Raw genomic sequence first — 15,455 nt, 5'->3', positions numbered from 1 at the left:
AAATCATTAAAAAAAAAAGATTCTTACACCCTAACTTAAGGCAATTTTTTCTTTACAAATTCTGAGATTTAAAAATTTAAAAAAGAGGGGCGCTTGGGTGGCTCAGTCGTTAAGCATCTACCTTCGAGTCAGGGCGTGATCCCGGAGTTCTGGGATCGAGCCCCACATCAGGCTCCTCCTCTATGAGCCTGCTTCTTCCTCTCCCACTCCCCCTGCTTGTGTTCCCTCTCTCGCTGGCTGTCTCTCTCTCTCTCAAATGAATAAATAAAATCTTTTTTAAAAAAATAAATAAAAAATAAAATTTAAAAAAGAGTAGACATAAGATAAAATTAAATGAAACTGAAGTGCACATATTTCTCGAGGGTTAGTTCCAAAATAAGTGTGTATGATGAATATTATATCTAAGTAATATTAAGCTTGAAAATCACATAAATTTTTCAAGTACAATGTTCCTAGTTGTATTGGTACCACCTTACAGAGTATTTCTCATGGCTGCTAAAACTTGAGAGCCACTAAACTTACCTAAATCAAAGAAGAAAAGAAATGTCTCTATCTAGACATTCAGACTTTTCTGCTTTTAAGATAAATGCTGAATGAGGGTTTGTTGGAAAATTAGTGTCTACTTGCCTACGGGGTTTACTCCACACACTTTTAATGTTGACTCAATAATCTGGATGCCTATTAAAATATTTCTTTAATGAGATTGGCACATACTAGATTATGAATGCTTGATGAATTTGAATTTAAATCTTGCTTAATTAGACCAACATACAAGAGTTTCTGAAATAGTTATATGGAGATAAAGGTGATTTCTTACTTCCTGTATTTCCAAGTTGGCACTTCCTGTTTAACACCATTGAATCCCTTCATAATTTTTATTCAAAATATATTGGCCCTGGGGGAATTAAGATTAGGGAATAATTAATAATTTTCTGTGTCTGTCTGCAACCTACAATTGCCAAGCTCTCAGAATTATAACCGGCGTTTTCATCCAGAGATGCAATATTCATCCTTGTGCCTGACTTTATTGAGATGATTGGTACTTTCTTAACACATCATTATTGACCCTTGGAAAGAATGACTTTTTGTAATTTGAAAATCCTCTTTATTTTTCAACTCTTGGTAGCTTAAGGGGCACTAAATTTACATATCCTAGGAGGCAGAGCTGTCCAATATATCCTTTATATATATTGATTTATGAACCAATAAATGTTTCATATACAGTTGAGATTTTAAATGAGCTTATAATAATTGGATCAAAGGAATACTAGTCTAGCTTAGAGTACTGTAGACAACTAATCATGGGAGGCTATGATGAAATTTTAATTGTAAAGGATATTGAAAATCCTAGGGTGACAACTCTGTTATAATAGATGTAACATTGAATTGGAAAGAGAGAAAGTGAGATTTTTACCCATGTCTGCTTGAAATCAACTCCGTATTTCTAGTAAATTATTGAACTATTCCATGGCTCAATTTTATATCATTGTTAAAGTTACCACTCCATTGTCTTTGGTTCACAGGATTTGTTAGAGAATTCTCCAATAGATTTAGATAAAGAAAAGTCACAGGTTAAAGTGTTGATTGATTGGGGAGTTTAAGGTATATTTTTTTCCCATTCTGTGCTGAAAAGCTGAAATTGGCATCAACCAACTTCAAGTTGTAGATGCATCAAGTTAAATGATTTTAAGATCTTTTGAGAACACTATTTCAGAGACGCTGTATAAACAGATCCAGTACTAGGTTTTCTCTCACTCTACCTTATTCCGTCAGTTAGGTAGAATATGCTTTTTTTGCTTGTAATATAAAAAAAGAGAGAGAATGCAGAGGATTGGATTTCCCCAATTTTTTTGACTCCTCCCTCCCTTTTCCTCAGGTTATTTGGAGAATTTCATGAGACTTCTGTCCTTATGCTTCCCCCTTCTTTTTTCTGGCTAATAATCACTGAGAACTTATACACTGAAAATTTTACATGCTTTATCTCAATAAATGTTTATAGTAAGTACTATGGGTTTCTTATTTTACTAAGCTTAGTTTTAGGGAAATTAAACAACTTTTCCACGGACACATAATCAGTGAACAGTAGAGCTAGATCTTGAATCGTAGCATCTGGTTTTTCTCCGAGCAGGAGTACTAGAAGAGGGCCCTACCTAGGGGCATGATTTTAGCGTACAATGTGATTAAAAACCTTGAAGGAGCTAAGGGGTCTATAATTGCTAGTGGAATTTAATCCTAGATCTTACTACATAAAAGATGCTTTGTAAAAATTCTGAGGTTACCACAAAATTGGAGAATCTATGTGTCTTTCCTGAATAACTTTAATAAAAGGAGCTTTTTAAAAAATCTTATTTATTTATTTCAGAGAGAGAGACAGAGATAGTGAAAGAGAGTACGAGTTGGGAGGAGAGGGAAGAGCAAACTCCCGCTGAGCAGGGAGCCTAACTTGGGGCTTGATCCCAGGACCCCGGGATCATGACCTGAGCTAAAGACAGATGCTTAACCGACTGAGCCACCCAGGTGCCCCAAAAGGACCTTTGACGAAGAAAGTTTTTTAGATAACCTTAATTATCTCATCAAAATGTCTTAAAGGATCTTTTAATATTCACAGAAAACATACTATATCCTAACTTAGCTAATTTAGAGGATTTATATTTTACCCACCTTATAATGTATTATGTATATAACTGCTGAAGGAATTATGTAACAAAGTCTATCTCAAGGAAAATGTGAGTGGGATTTATATCAGAAAAGTCCAAATTATTTGTAAAACCCCATTTGTAAATTTAGACAGAATATCGTAGGTGGGAAGATGATACTGAAAGGAGAGGTTGGGGTATGAAACACAAATTTATTTTATACCACAGTTTTATCGAGTCTAGTCATTAAAAAAATCAGAAGATCCGACTGAAGTCTCTAAAAGAAAAAGATATTTGTAGTTATAGAAACAATTGACTAGGATCCCATTGGAAATACTGGGGAATTAATAGCTCTTGAGACCAAATAATACAATTCTTAGTCAGAGCGCATGTGTAGTCGTCAGATATTATAGTAGAATGTCAAGAAACAGAGGCGTGGAAAAAAGTTCCCTGGAGATTCTGATCCAGTACGTTCATCAACACCAACCTCACTCGCTCTTGTGAGGATTAAATGCGATAATATGTATAGAAATAATAACCGTGAAGTACTAAGGCATCAGGATGAAAGAGGGACCCACAAAGCCAACGATTACTTCATACTTTGAATATATGAACAGATACTTTTGAGAAGTATCTGAGAAGTATAATTTTGTTTGTTTGTTTCCAAGCGGCAAGCAAATTAAGGCCTTCACTTAGACTGAGCTCAGGTCGTATCTTGGAAAACAGTTCAAATTCAAGGAACCTCAACAGTATGTCTATTTTTTTTGAGAAAGAAAAAAAAAAGTATTCAAATCAATGAACGCTTTGGCTAAAACCCACTTGGGAACGAAGATGTTCTTTAGTGTCAGATTCCCATCTTGTTTCATTCTATGGCTAAAATCCCAAGAATTACAAGGAGAAACAGGGCCAGCCAAGGATTTCTATTAAAATAAGAGACCTCAAGTGATGAATGGAAACTTGGAACAAGTTTTAATGGCAATGCTAGAAGCCAGAAATTAGCTTAAATACAAACTTAGGAATTTGTGGCATGTATCGAATCTCAAATAGAACACTGTACTAATTTCAGTGAATTAGAAACATGGCTAACCTAGGCAGTTGTTCTCATTCCAGAGAGCTCAGCTGGTTGCTGGCTTGGCCTGGACACTTGATGCTTCCTTGTCTTGAGTCATTGATAAAGTGTTGAATGGGGTAAGACCAGTAGTGGATCACTGTACTCACCTCTTAACTTAAACTTAACCTTCTGAAAGCATTCCATTAATAAACACTCTTCAGCAGTGTTATTCAAACAGTTAAGAAATCACCTAATTAATGCTGTTGTGCAGACTTTCTTTCTTCATTTTGCCTGCAAAATGGGAGATTTGGTTTAACTGTCTCCATGAACTTCAGAGACGTTGTGCCTGTAGCATTTCCCTTATCAAAGATTCTAGCAACTGAAAATCTAAAATGCCAATGTGAAATATTTTTTTAAGTCTATGCAGTTGTAAGTTTATGTTACCAGTTTCGTTAAGCCAGAATAGTCCCTAGCATGAATGCCTTCATTTCCAAGTGCTCATAAACAATGACTTTATTGATATTAGAGTTTGGAAGGAATTTATATCAAGCTCAATGACACTTTAAAAAAAAATAGGAAATTTGGTTCCCTGGTCACATCTGTAAGTTCTTCCATTACCCCGGAAGATCGTTTATCTTATTAAAGACACTTGACTTACTTCTGGCATTGATCTTGAGGTTCAAGTTCTGCTTAAACATTCCCTTCAATGAAAAATAAAGAATTTGGGTGATACACTTTCTAAATATCTTTCAACCTTTAACATTCTACGTTTTGGGTTAGGCTATCTCCATTGAGAATACTGACAGAGAAGCAGAGCCCCAAATAATTGAACAGTTTGATTTTATCTGTTCATATTACGCTGTCTACCCCAATCCTTTAACCTGTTCTCCCCTTTTATTGTTACTCCTCCAGAGATAGTTGGAGTCCCTTTGTTCATTCCAAGCATTTTTTAGATGCCTCAGTCAAGAATCAACAATATGTTAGTTTCTCGGAACTAAAAATGTAAAGATCTCTCCCGGAAAGCTAATACCTTCTGGAGGGAAGGGAATGTGAAAAAAATTTAGCTGTCATGTTATGTGGAAAATCTTTTTTATCTCCCCATGCACTGGATGCTATACCTGTGGAGAATATGCTGTAACCGTATAGGAAAGTATTTACTTCCAGGGAGGCATAAAGATCAGAAATCCTGGTCCTTTCTTTTTTTTTTTTTTTTTAAGATTTTATTTATTTATTCGACAGAGACAGAGACAGCCAGCGAGAGAGGGAACACAGCAGGGGAGTGGGAGAGGAAGAAGCAGGCTCATAGTGGAGGAGCCTGATGTGGGGCTCGATCCCATAACTCCGGGATCACGCCCTGAGCTGAAGGCAGACGCTTAACCGCTGTGCCACCCAGGCGCCCCTTGTTCCTTTCTAACAAAGGGAAAATGTTGTAACAACTTTGGGCTGCACTGAACATTGGGATATTCATGTGTCTCTGTTTTTAAATTATATATCATGCACTCAGCTTGTGGAACAGCACAGATATACATCTTACAAATGAAAATTAGATCCTTCCTGATTTGGCGGATATTCTCATTATGGTCAGCCCAAAGCCTGATCGAACTCATGGAGTGTGTCCCCTGGCCCTACGGCCGAGAGACTCCAGATGGTTTGGTTCTGATCATTTCAAAGTAAAATTATTTGTAATGATGCAATACTGAAGGAAAATTTTATATGAATTAGGAGAGTTCACTGAGTGCCAGTATTTTTCGTATAGGCTTAATTCAGTTGTGTTGTGATTGGTTTTGCTCTTGTGCCCAATGACCTCATGACAGATGCATTTTACAAATACAGTTAAGGGATACAATTGAGGAATACTATTTCAGAATTATTGTCGACTATGGGGATAAACAAAACCATGTCTACCGTAGCACAAAACCTTGCCTATGATGGCACTTCTCTTAACCTGTCACTTTTCTTGTTAGTTATAAGCAGCAAATACTCGTATTTTATAATTACAATATAAAGTAGAAAGAATGGCCCCACAGTACTTTTGGACAGAACCTTTTTAAGAGTCCAGCAAATTTATTAGTGGGATTCAGTTCTCCAGGGGTATATACAAATAGGAAATACAAAGTATTTCAAACTTTAAAGGAAAAAGTCCATAGTAAAGTCATTTTTAGCCTCTTGTGCCCCCCCTCCGTTACACATAGTCTGTCCACATACAACGAAGGGGACAAACCCGAACTGTAGCAGCTCTGCTTGAATTTGCTAAAAAGGATCTGAAGAAAACGACACTATCATCACTTATTGAGAGTTTATAAGGTTTCCCACACTGTGAAGAATACACAGAAGTGTAAGACGTGCCTCGTATTTGCAGGTTGCTTATAATTCAGGTAAAGAAATACTATTAAAGCATTTGGACGAATGAAAGAATGACACATGTCAGCGTTCAGAAATATGTGGTAGACTGTGAAAGGGGAAAAAGGCCATTATTATCAGAATAGACAATGTTTCTTGAATTAGATGAGTTTTGAGATGGATTTTGGAATATATATAAGACTTAGGGGGAGAGAAAAGAAGAAGCTATTTCTATCTGAGAGAATTGCACAAACTGTAAATTTAGTTCCGTTCAAAAAACAGTAATTGAGTGCCAAGCACTGTACTATGTGCTGGAGATGACAGCATGTTTGGGAACCCTGCTGTACTCTGTTGCGAAAGTATTTTCATGTACCCTAAAAAGGTGAATCTCTGGGGGCGCCTGGGTGGCTCAGTTGTTAAGCATCTGACGTCGGCTCAGGTCATGATCTCAGGTCTTGAGATCGAGTCCCACATCAAGCCCTGACTCCTCAGGGGGAGTCTGCTTGTCCCTCTCCCTCTGCCCCCCACCCCTGCTTGTGCACACACTCTCGCTCTCAAATTAATAAATTAAATCTTTTTTTAAAAAGGTGACTCTCTTGTGAGGAAGCCAATCCCTTGAAGGAATTCTCATGACAGGGGTCCCTTTTCCTTAGTGATATAGAAAGGGACTGGTTTTTGTTTTCAAAATACATTAAGTTCTAGAAGTAATTGGGAAAGCTTAACTTTGGTACACACTCAGCTTCCCATCATCATTGACTTCCTCCTTGCTACGTAGAGATTCTCAACTAAGGTATTATAAATTGTTGCATTGTATGTATGTATGTATGTATGTATTTAAAGATTTTCTTTATTTGACAGAGAGAGAGAGGACAAGCAGGGGTAGTGGCAAGCAGAGGGAGAAGCAGGTTCCCCACTGAGCAGGGAGCCTGAAGTGGGGCTTGATCCCAGGACCCGGGGATCATGACCTGAGCCAAAGGCAGATGCTTAACTGTCTGAGCCACCCAGGCGCCCCAAATTGTTGCATTTTAATAATGATAATAGTTATAACATACTTGTCAGTCACTATGCAAATTGCTTTAAATACATCATCTCATATAATCATAACTACCCTATCAGTTTCACTTAACACTGTCTGTCTTCCCCGATTAAAATGAGTAAACTGAAGCTTAGGTTTCAGTGCACGTCCAAGGCCACACGATTAGTCACTGGCAAGTGTATGACTGACTCCAAAGTCTGTGTTCCTAAACACTGTGCTATTCTGCTTTCAACAGGGGTTCTTGAAGGTCCAAGGGAAGGAGCACATAATAAGGGAAGCAGTGGTCAAGGCATTAACATTCATATTGTCGACGGGGCACTTGCCAGCAATCTAAGCAGTCTCATTCCACCAACCAGCGAGGCTGGCAAGAGGCTAAGTACAATAGTGTGAGGAACAGAATCATCGTAGTGCCAAATATAGTACAATCTCTGTAGTACAATGTCTTTGAAAAGATGGCTGGTTTGCGTCGGCTTTCTGTTTGCCTTCTCAATCGCTAAGGGAGTAAATACTAGTTGAAGCTTATGATCCTGACCCATCAAAATGGACAACCTGGCAGGTGTCCTTGCTGAAAGGTGACAAAATTGCTAAAAGACAAGCCTTGTTTTTTCTCTAGAGATGTGACACTTGGGGGCTTCCATTAAAAACTTCACCAAGCCTCTGTCACTTTAATCTCTTCCTTAAGTGCCTGTGATCTTTTCGGGGGCACAGACCCATGCATGGTCAATGCCCAGTGGCCAGGTTTCTGAGCTGTGGGCAGACGTGGCAGTGACTGTCAGGGCCTGGGAGGAGATGAGAGAAGAAAAGGTCACTCTTCCTGACAACTTATAACTTGATTCCACTTATAAGCCATTTATTTTCAGAAATAAGTAATGGGTGAAGACACGGGCCAGGCCTACAATTCATGCACTTGGGAGTTTAAGGCTTTCTGAGATCAAATTACCATAGCAAACAGAGACAGAGTTATTGTAGGGACATTTGGGGAGGAAGCAGACAGAGAGGGAGAAGCCAGAGACCTAAGAAAGGAGACAGGAATAGAATGTGATAGAAATTGCTTCCCACTCTGCACCCTTGAGGGAACAAAGAGGACAAATAAGAAGCAGCAGTGATAGGAGGACTCTGGGAGCATCTCTGGAATAAAATTGGTTAGGTTGTGGAGTTAGGTTGTCAGCAAGTGCACTTAGTGGGTGGGAAAGAAGGGAGGTGCTAGTTCAGGCCTTTGAAATCTGGGTGTCAGGCTCATTGCCTTGGCCCCCTCACCTATCCTCTCAAGGAGGGAAGAAAGCCAAATGTCAGCTCTCATTCTGCCTTTAGTCCAGCCCCTAGCTAGAAAATGACCCACAGAGGGAGATCTAGGAGTGAGAGGATGCTGGGAGATGAGAAAGGGAAAAGACTTTTTGGTGAGTGCTTTTTGCATGTGAGGCAATGGATTTTAAATTCCTGTGGAAGAGAGGAGAAGGCCTGGGAAGAGTAGATGTCTGGAACAGAGAAGCAGAGGCAGTGACACAGCACAGAGACACTTCCTCTGATCCTTTGCCTTCTTGGTCACTGAAGAGAAAATTGGTTGTCGTTTTGTTGTCTCTCTAGCAATACAAGGTTAAGTCTTAGGAGAAAGGAGGGCTGGAGGTGTAAAGAAGCCTCGTATTTATGGAAGGTGAGCTGCAGCCATTGAAACTCCTGGGTGTTGTAAGATAAATCCCAGCCTCCCATATTTTGCTTAATAACAGATTTTTCACTGCAGAGCATTAATGGAGTCCAAATTCCAGCCCGGCTTGGGAGATCACGAGTAACCCCCTTAATGTAATGGTTTTGCAGGTTCCGGAAGACAACATTGTCATCTGTTAAAGAAAAAATTTTAAATCACTCTTGAATGAACAAAGAAAATGTCTTGGATGATCAATTAAAAAGATTTGGAGTAAAAGAAGGAAAAGCTTGAGGGAAGAATTTCTTTAAAATTTTACCAGATTTCCCCACTATGATATAAAGGGGGCAATAAGAGCTTAGCCTGCAGTTTCATGGAGCCAATTTTTAAAAGAAAAATTTTAAACCTGAAATATTGGTTATTTGCCAAGGTACACGCTGAAAGCAAGCACCGCCTGGCTACTAGCAGAACTGAGCACTGGGATCCCAGGATGTTAGTTCTAGGCTTGCTCCGCAGAAGAGAACCGCACTCTCCACCCCCTCCCTTTGCCCCAGGAGCTGAACACTTTCTGCACTATTTAGGAGTATTGTAGGGAAAATGTTGGGGTCAGGTGAATAATCCCCATCATCCACGAACCCAGAGCGCCTCCCTTGCGTTTGTTTCTTTTGAATGTGGAGCCGCCGCCCAGGTGCCCATCCTTAGCTAAAGCCCTGAGTTTATTTTCCTGAATTGCGCTTGGAAATCTTTTCCTGGGAAGGTGATAGCCCAAGTCCTAGAGACACAGCTGCTTGTCCTAGAATAATCTCCTTCCGAGACCCGTTAACCAGCCGAGGGACCGTGGAGACTGGCTGCACAGGGAGATGGGGGCAGGGAGAAAGGGAGTGGCCGTGTTCCCGCGGTCTGCTGGGATCCCGCGGGTCCAGGGTGAAGGAGCCGCGGCTGGAGTGGCCGGAGCGACCGATCGCTCCCGGTCGCCGTCTGCCACCTCGGTGCGGATTCGGAGCCGGACTTGCTGAGCACTCCTCCCCCTCCCCTTCTGCTGCCTTTTCCCTCCCCCTGGAGCGGCGGCGGCGGCAGGCAGGCAGCGGAGCCAGGCTGAGCGACTCGGAGGCGAGCGGAGGAGCTGGGATATGGGGAGTCAGCGGGGGCGGCGGGGCCAGGAGCCCTCCGGAGGGCCTGCGAGGGGAGCGGCCCCCGGCGTTTGCTAGCGCGTGAGCCGTGGGGGAGCGGGCGCAGGGTGGCACGAGCGGAGGCGGAGGCGGGGCCCGGGCGTGGAGCACGGCTGGGAAAACTGCTGCCTCCGGCCCTGCCCGGCTCCTACGTCCGCCGCGGCCGGTGGCTATGGAGCTGGCGGGCACCAGACCTGGGGCGACAGCGCATCCGCGACTCCCGCCGCCCATGTCCTGGCTGCTGCTGCTGCCGCCGCCTCTCCTGCTGCTGCTGCTGCTGCTGCTGCTGCCGGGCCCCGCGGCCTCCCAGCTGCGATACTCGGTGCCGGAGGAGCAGGCACCCGGCGCGCTTGTGGGCAACGTGGCTAGCGCGCTGGGGCTCGAGCTGCGGCGCCTGGGGCCGGGCTGCCTGCGCATCAACCATCTGGGTGCGCCCAGTCCGCGCTACCTGGAGCTGGACCTGACGAGCGGAGCGCTCTTCGTCAACGAGCGCATTGACCGGGAGGCGCTGTGTGAGCAGCGGCCTCGCTGCCTGCTCAGCTTGGAAGTGCTGGCGCACAGCCCCGTGGCGGTGAGCGCCGTGGAGGTGGAGGTACTGGACATCAACGACAACTCGCCGCGCTTCCCGCGGCCCGACTACCAGCTGCAGGTAAGCGAATCGGTGGCCCCTGGAGCGCGCTTTCACATAGAGAGCGCGCAGGACCCCGACGTGGGCGCCAACTCCGTGCAGACCTACGAGCTTAGCCCCAGCGAGCACTTCGAGTTGGACCTTAAACCCCTGCAGGAGAACAGTAAGGTGCTGGAGCTGGTGCTGCGGAAGGGCCTAGACCGCGAGCAGGCAGTCTTGCACCACCTGGTCCTCACGGCTGTGGACGGGGGCAGTCCAGCCCGCTCGGGCACGGCACAGATCTCCGTGCGTGTCCTGGATACTAACGACAATTCTCCCACCTTCGACCAGTCCACTTACCGCGTCCAGCTCCGGGAGGACGCTCCCCCAGGCACACTGGTGGTGAAGCTGAATGCCTCGGACCCGGATGAGGGCTCCAATGGCGAGCTCAGGTACTCCTTGAGCAGCTACACGTCGGACCGGGAGAGGCAGCTCTTCAGCATCGACGCCAGCACTGGGGAAGTGCGGGTAAGTGGAGCGCTGGATTATGAGGAGGCCTCTTCCTACCAGATCTATGTGCAGGCGACTGACCAGGGTCCAGTGCCCATGGTGGGTCACTGCAAGGTGTTGGTGGACATCGTGGATGTGAATGATAATGCGCCGGAGGTGGTGCTCACGGACCTGTACAGCCCTGTGCCTGAGGATGCTGCGCCCAACACCGTTGTGGCCGTCCTCAGTGTCAATGATCAGGACTCAGGCCTCAACCGGAAGGTGAGCCTGGGCCTGGAGGCCTCACTGCCTTTCCGACTCAATGGCTTTGGGAACTCCTACACACTGGTGGTGAGCGGTCCGTTGGACAGGGAGCGGGTGGCTGCCTACAACATCACGGTGACAGCCACTGATGGGGGAGTACCACAGCTCACATCCCAGCGGACACTGCAGGTCGAGATCTCTGACATCAATGACAACCCACCAAGCTTCCTACAGGACTCCTACTCCATCTACATCGAGGAGAACAATTTGCCAGGGGTGTTGCTTTGCACTGTGCAAGCCACAGACCCAGATGAAAAGGAGAATGCGGAGGTGACCTACTCCCTCCTGGAGAGGGAGATTCAAGGGCTACCAGTCACCTCCTATGTCTCTGTTAACAGTGCCAGTGGCAGCCTTTATGCCGTCAACTCCTTTGACTATGAGAAGTTTCGGGAGTTCTTTGTGACTGTGGAGGCCCAGGACAAGGGGAGGCCACCACTGAGCAGCACTGTGACCGCCAATGTGTATGTGGTGGACATGAATGACCATGCCCCTCACATCCTGTACCCTACCTCAACCAACTCGTCAGCAGCCATTGAGATGGTGCCTCGAACTGCCCCTGCTGGTTATCTGGTCACCAAAGTCATAGCCATGGACTCAGACTCTGGCCAAAATGCTTGGCTCTTTTACCATCTGGCCCAGACTTCTGACCTGGACCTCTTTAAAGTAGAGCTACACACGGGAGAAATTAGGACTACCAGGAAGATGGGAGATGAGAGTGGAACTACTTTCAACCTGACGGTGGTGGTCCGGGACAACGGGGAGCCGTCACTATCATCCTCCGTGGCCATTACCGTGGCTGTGGTGGATAGAGTCTCCAAAATCCTCCCTGATACCCAGAGACATGTTAAGAGTCCTCGGACATACTCGGAGATTACACTTTATCTAATAATAGCATTGAGCACAGTGTCTTTTATATTTCTGTTGACAATCCTCGTTCTGAGCATCATCAAGTGCTACCGCTACACGGCGTATGGAACCGCGTGCTGCGGGGGCTTCTGTGGAGTGAGGGAGCGGTGCCCCGCTGAGCTAAACAAACAGGCCAATAACAATATCGAGGCCAGGATACCACATGGCCTCAAAGTGCAGCCTCACTTCATTGAAGTGCGAGGGAATGGCTCCCTCACCAAGACCTACTGCTACAAGGCCTGCCTGACAGCAGGCTCAGGGAGTGACACTTTCATGTTTTATAACACAGGGGCACAGACAGGACTGGGGCCTGGGGGAGCCCAAGCAGCAGCTAGTGACAGCAGGCACCTCACAGGCCAAAGTGGGCAGAGTGCGGGGAACCTGATTATTCTCAAAAATGATGCTGTTTCTCAAAACGAGGTGAGATAGCAGTCAAGGGGTTCTTCCACGGTCATGCATTTTTGCACATCCCCTCCGCCCAGGGTCATTGGCTTTACTGAGTTCCTAACAGTGATGGGGGGGGGGGTAATCTGGTAAACTGAATGTATATAGTACCTGTGACTTGATTAGAATCTGCTTCGTTTCCACTCTAGGAAAAGAACATCAGAGAATTGTTCTACTTTGTTTTCTTTTCAGATATATGAAGCCTTGACCATAACATTGTTAAGAAGTAAGGATTGGTCTTAAATATTTGATGTTAAAACCTAGCTCTGCAGAGGGCTGGAACAGGCTTGAGAATAAGATGATGCCATACCGGGTAGTGTTTTGAGATTCAGAGAGAAATGGCCTTTGCTGTTATCATCTATAGGGAAAGTTCTCTTTGGAAATGCTATAAGAGTGTTGTGTTTTAAAAAGCTGTGAGACCTCTAGGGGTTGTGGTGGTCAACTCGGCGTTGTTGTCCTTGTTTATACCTTGAAAATTATCTGGTTACTATTTCCAGTAATTGCACTGAACTGATGTGATAGGATCTTCCGGCAATTCACGTCAGAGGTGATAAAGCCCTGGACTGTGGCTCTCACCTGGAAGCCAAAGTTTGCTTTGGCTCTTTGATGCGGTAATTCTACTGTAGGGCTGTCTGAGATGAAGGGTAGTAAGGCAGAGGGACCAAGAATGAATTTGTCTGGTTGGGCTAGGAAGGTATTAGGACAAGTGGATTAAGGATGTGGGGATGTGGTGACTACTAGGACAAGCTGGGACTGGGGAGAAAGAGAAGGAGAAAAGAACTCTCCCATTAGTCACCTTTCGGGCCATAGGGCAAGTTCATTGTAAGATGATTTCCCTACAGTAGGTTAAATGCAATCTGTAATCTCCTTGATTTCCTGTTGACAATTTCAAAGGTTTTAATGAGATGTGAAGTAGCCTCTCCAGCCCTTTATATCCTTAAATTAAATGATAATACTTCAAACAATACTCCAACACACTCCAAAGCTCATGTTCATTTTCTGGGTCTAAAATTTAGTTTGCAATACCTGGAAAAGCCTTGGAAAGTGGATGGCTTGCTGTACATGAAAGACGGGTGTTAGTAAATACACGGGTTTTAAGTTTTGTGTTGTTTTTTAAAGATGTATTTATTTGAGAGAGAGAGTGTGAAGGTTGGGGGTGGGGGAGGAGCAGAGAGAGAGAGAGTCCCAAGCAGACTCTGTGCTGAGTGCTGAGCCTGACTTGGGGCTCGATTTCAAAACCCTGAGATCATGACCTGAGCCGAAACCAAGAGTTGGACACTTAACTGACTAAGCCACCCAGACGCCCCTTGAGTTTTAAGTAGGCAAAGGCCAGCTTGCTCATTATTAATGAAGAATGAACATCAATTATTGGCCAGGGCATGAATGTGTGGGTGTGTTTGTGTAGTGTGTCTCCATATGCATGCCTGAAAATAGAAGTCGGCTTTGTGATACTTTAAAGTTGTATTTCAGAAGCCAGCATTTTGTCCCGTCAATAGTGATGAACTGCTATCTTCCCAAACAACTACTTCGTAGCTAGGACTTTCAGAGGTACCACAAAAGGAGGTAGTAATATTTGTCCCTCCTGTATTTTTGTGATGTATTTTCACTGACATACTGCTGTCTTTTTTTTAATGTCCATAGTTTCACATTCTAAATTCATGCTAATCTTGAGGAAAGTAATGCATAAAATACAGAAAAAAAACCCCCAGATGGATAGAGAGTATTTCCCACGTACACTGTAAGTGGATGTACCAGAGAAGCCTGATTTCAGTCAATACTGAGCAACCACAGGAGGCAGATTGCCGATTAAGAAAAACAGGGGGACAATGTCAAGGAGTTTCCAGAATTCTTTAGATCATAGCTTTTGGAAGCATGTAAAAAGGCTTAGCTTTCAATAAGGATGCTGTAGACATTTGCTTAACAAATTCTTGTGAAGCCCCTTTGGGCCTGGGGTGGGCTGCAGGTGGTGAAGAGGCAGGGAGAGCCTGCGGGCAAGCTTTGCCACCAGCTGCGAGCAGGAGAGCCAGCTGCCTGACACTCTCCCCCTCCTTCCCCTGGCTCAAAGCTTGGGGCAGTTTGATACATGAGCTATTTCTGTCTTACGCTGACCTGTGTGTTAATACGTACTTTGGTACACAAACCTTTAATTGAGGGAGAAAATTATGTCAGGAAAGTGCTTGCTCTTGTGGGATTTTGCCAGGAGGATGCATGCATGATTTTAATAAAGGCAGATTTCTGTCAGCCACGTTCAAAAATCCGGTGAAGAGCCCTAAGAGCTCTAGCTCCTGAAATTATTACAGTTAGGACGGGAGAGAGAGTCAGGTCAACGTGGCAAAATGGAAACAAAAAGTCACTCGGCTCTGAAAGTCATGACTGTGCTAGATCAACCTGTTAAACTTCCACGTTAGGCTTCTCTCTTCCCTGTCCAGTTACTGCAGATGGCGAAGAGTCCTAGGGCGCGCTTCATGCCGTGTGCCTCTGTTAGACCAGATGAAGTTATGAGGGATGAGTAAGGGAATCTGCACTCAGTGACCACTATGCGATATAAAAACGTTCTGCTTTGCAATATATGTGTGATTTCATTCCCTGTAAATCGTACATGAAAGAAGCATTTACCAGCATCTATCATATGAGGAAATAAGCTCAGAGAGGTTAGGTAACACACACAGTCATTCTGTTAGTCTGTTTTAAGTCCTGTCTGTCTGATTCCAAAGCTTATGCTGTTTGAAATAGTATGAGTAGACAGGAATCCCAATGTATATACTCCTTTTGTTGTGTGATAATCTGGCATTTTGGCTACTAGGGGTCACCTGG

At 44.4% G+C, this 15,455-nt stretch overlaps 1 protein-coding gene across 4 annotated transcripts in view; it reads left to right on the top strand.

The window, feature by feature from the left end:
• Positions 1 to 15,455, top strand: part of LOC123790247 (protocadherin alpha-C2) — a 128,761-nt gene that overhangs the window by 72,698 nt on the left and 40,608 nt on the right. For 2 of the 4 annotated variants that reach the window (XM_045794472.2, XM_045794471.2), the window contains exon 1: positions 9,450 to 12,617. The exons of the other annotated variants lie outside the window; for them this stretch is intronic. In XM_045794472.2, the coding sequence (XP_045650428.1) occupies positions 10,044 to 12,617 (2,574 nt within the window). In that variant the 5' untranslated portion in view covers positions 9,450 to 10,043. Of the gene's footprint in view, positions 1 to 9,449; positions 12,618 to 15,455 lie in introns of those variants that run through there. 4 annotated transcript variants of the gene reach the window in all.

Source organism: Ursus americanus, chromosome 5 (genome assembly GCF_024610735.1).
Source record: "Ursus americanus isolate L20-20 chromosome 5, mUrsAme1.1.p, whole genome shotgun sequence".
NCBI lineage: Eukaryota > Metazoa > Chordata > Mammalia > Carnivora > Ursidae > Ursus > Ursus americanus.
This window is presented reverse-complemented; position numbering and strand designations above follow the sequence as displayed.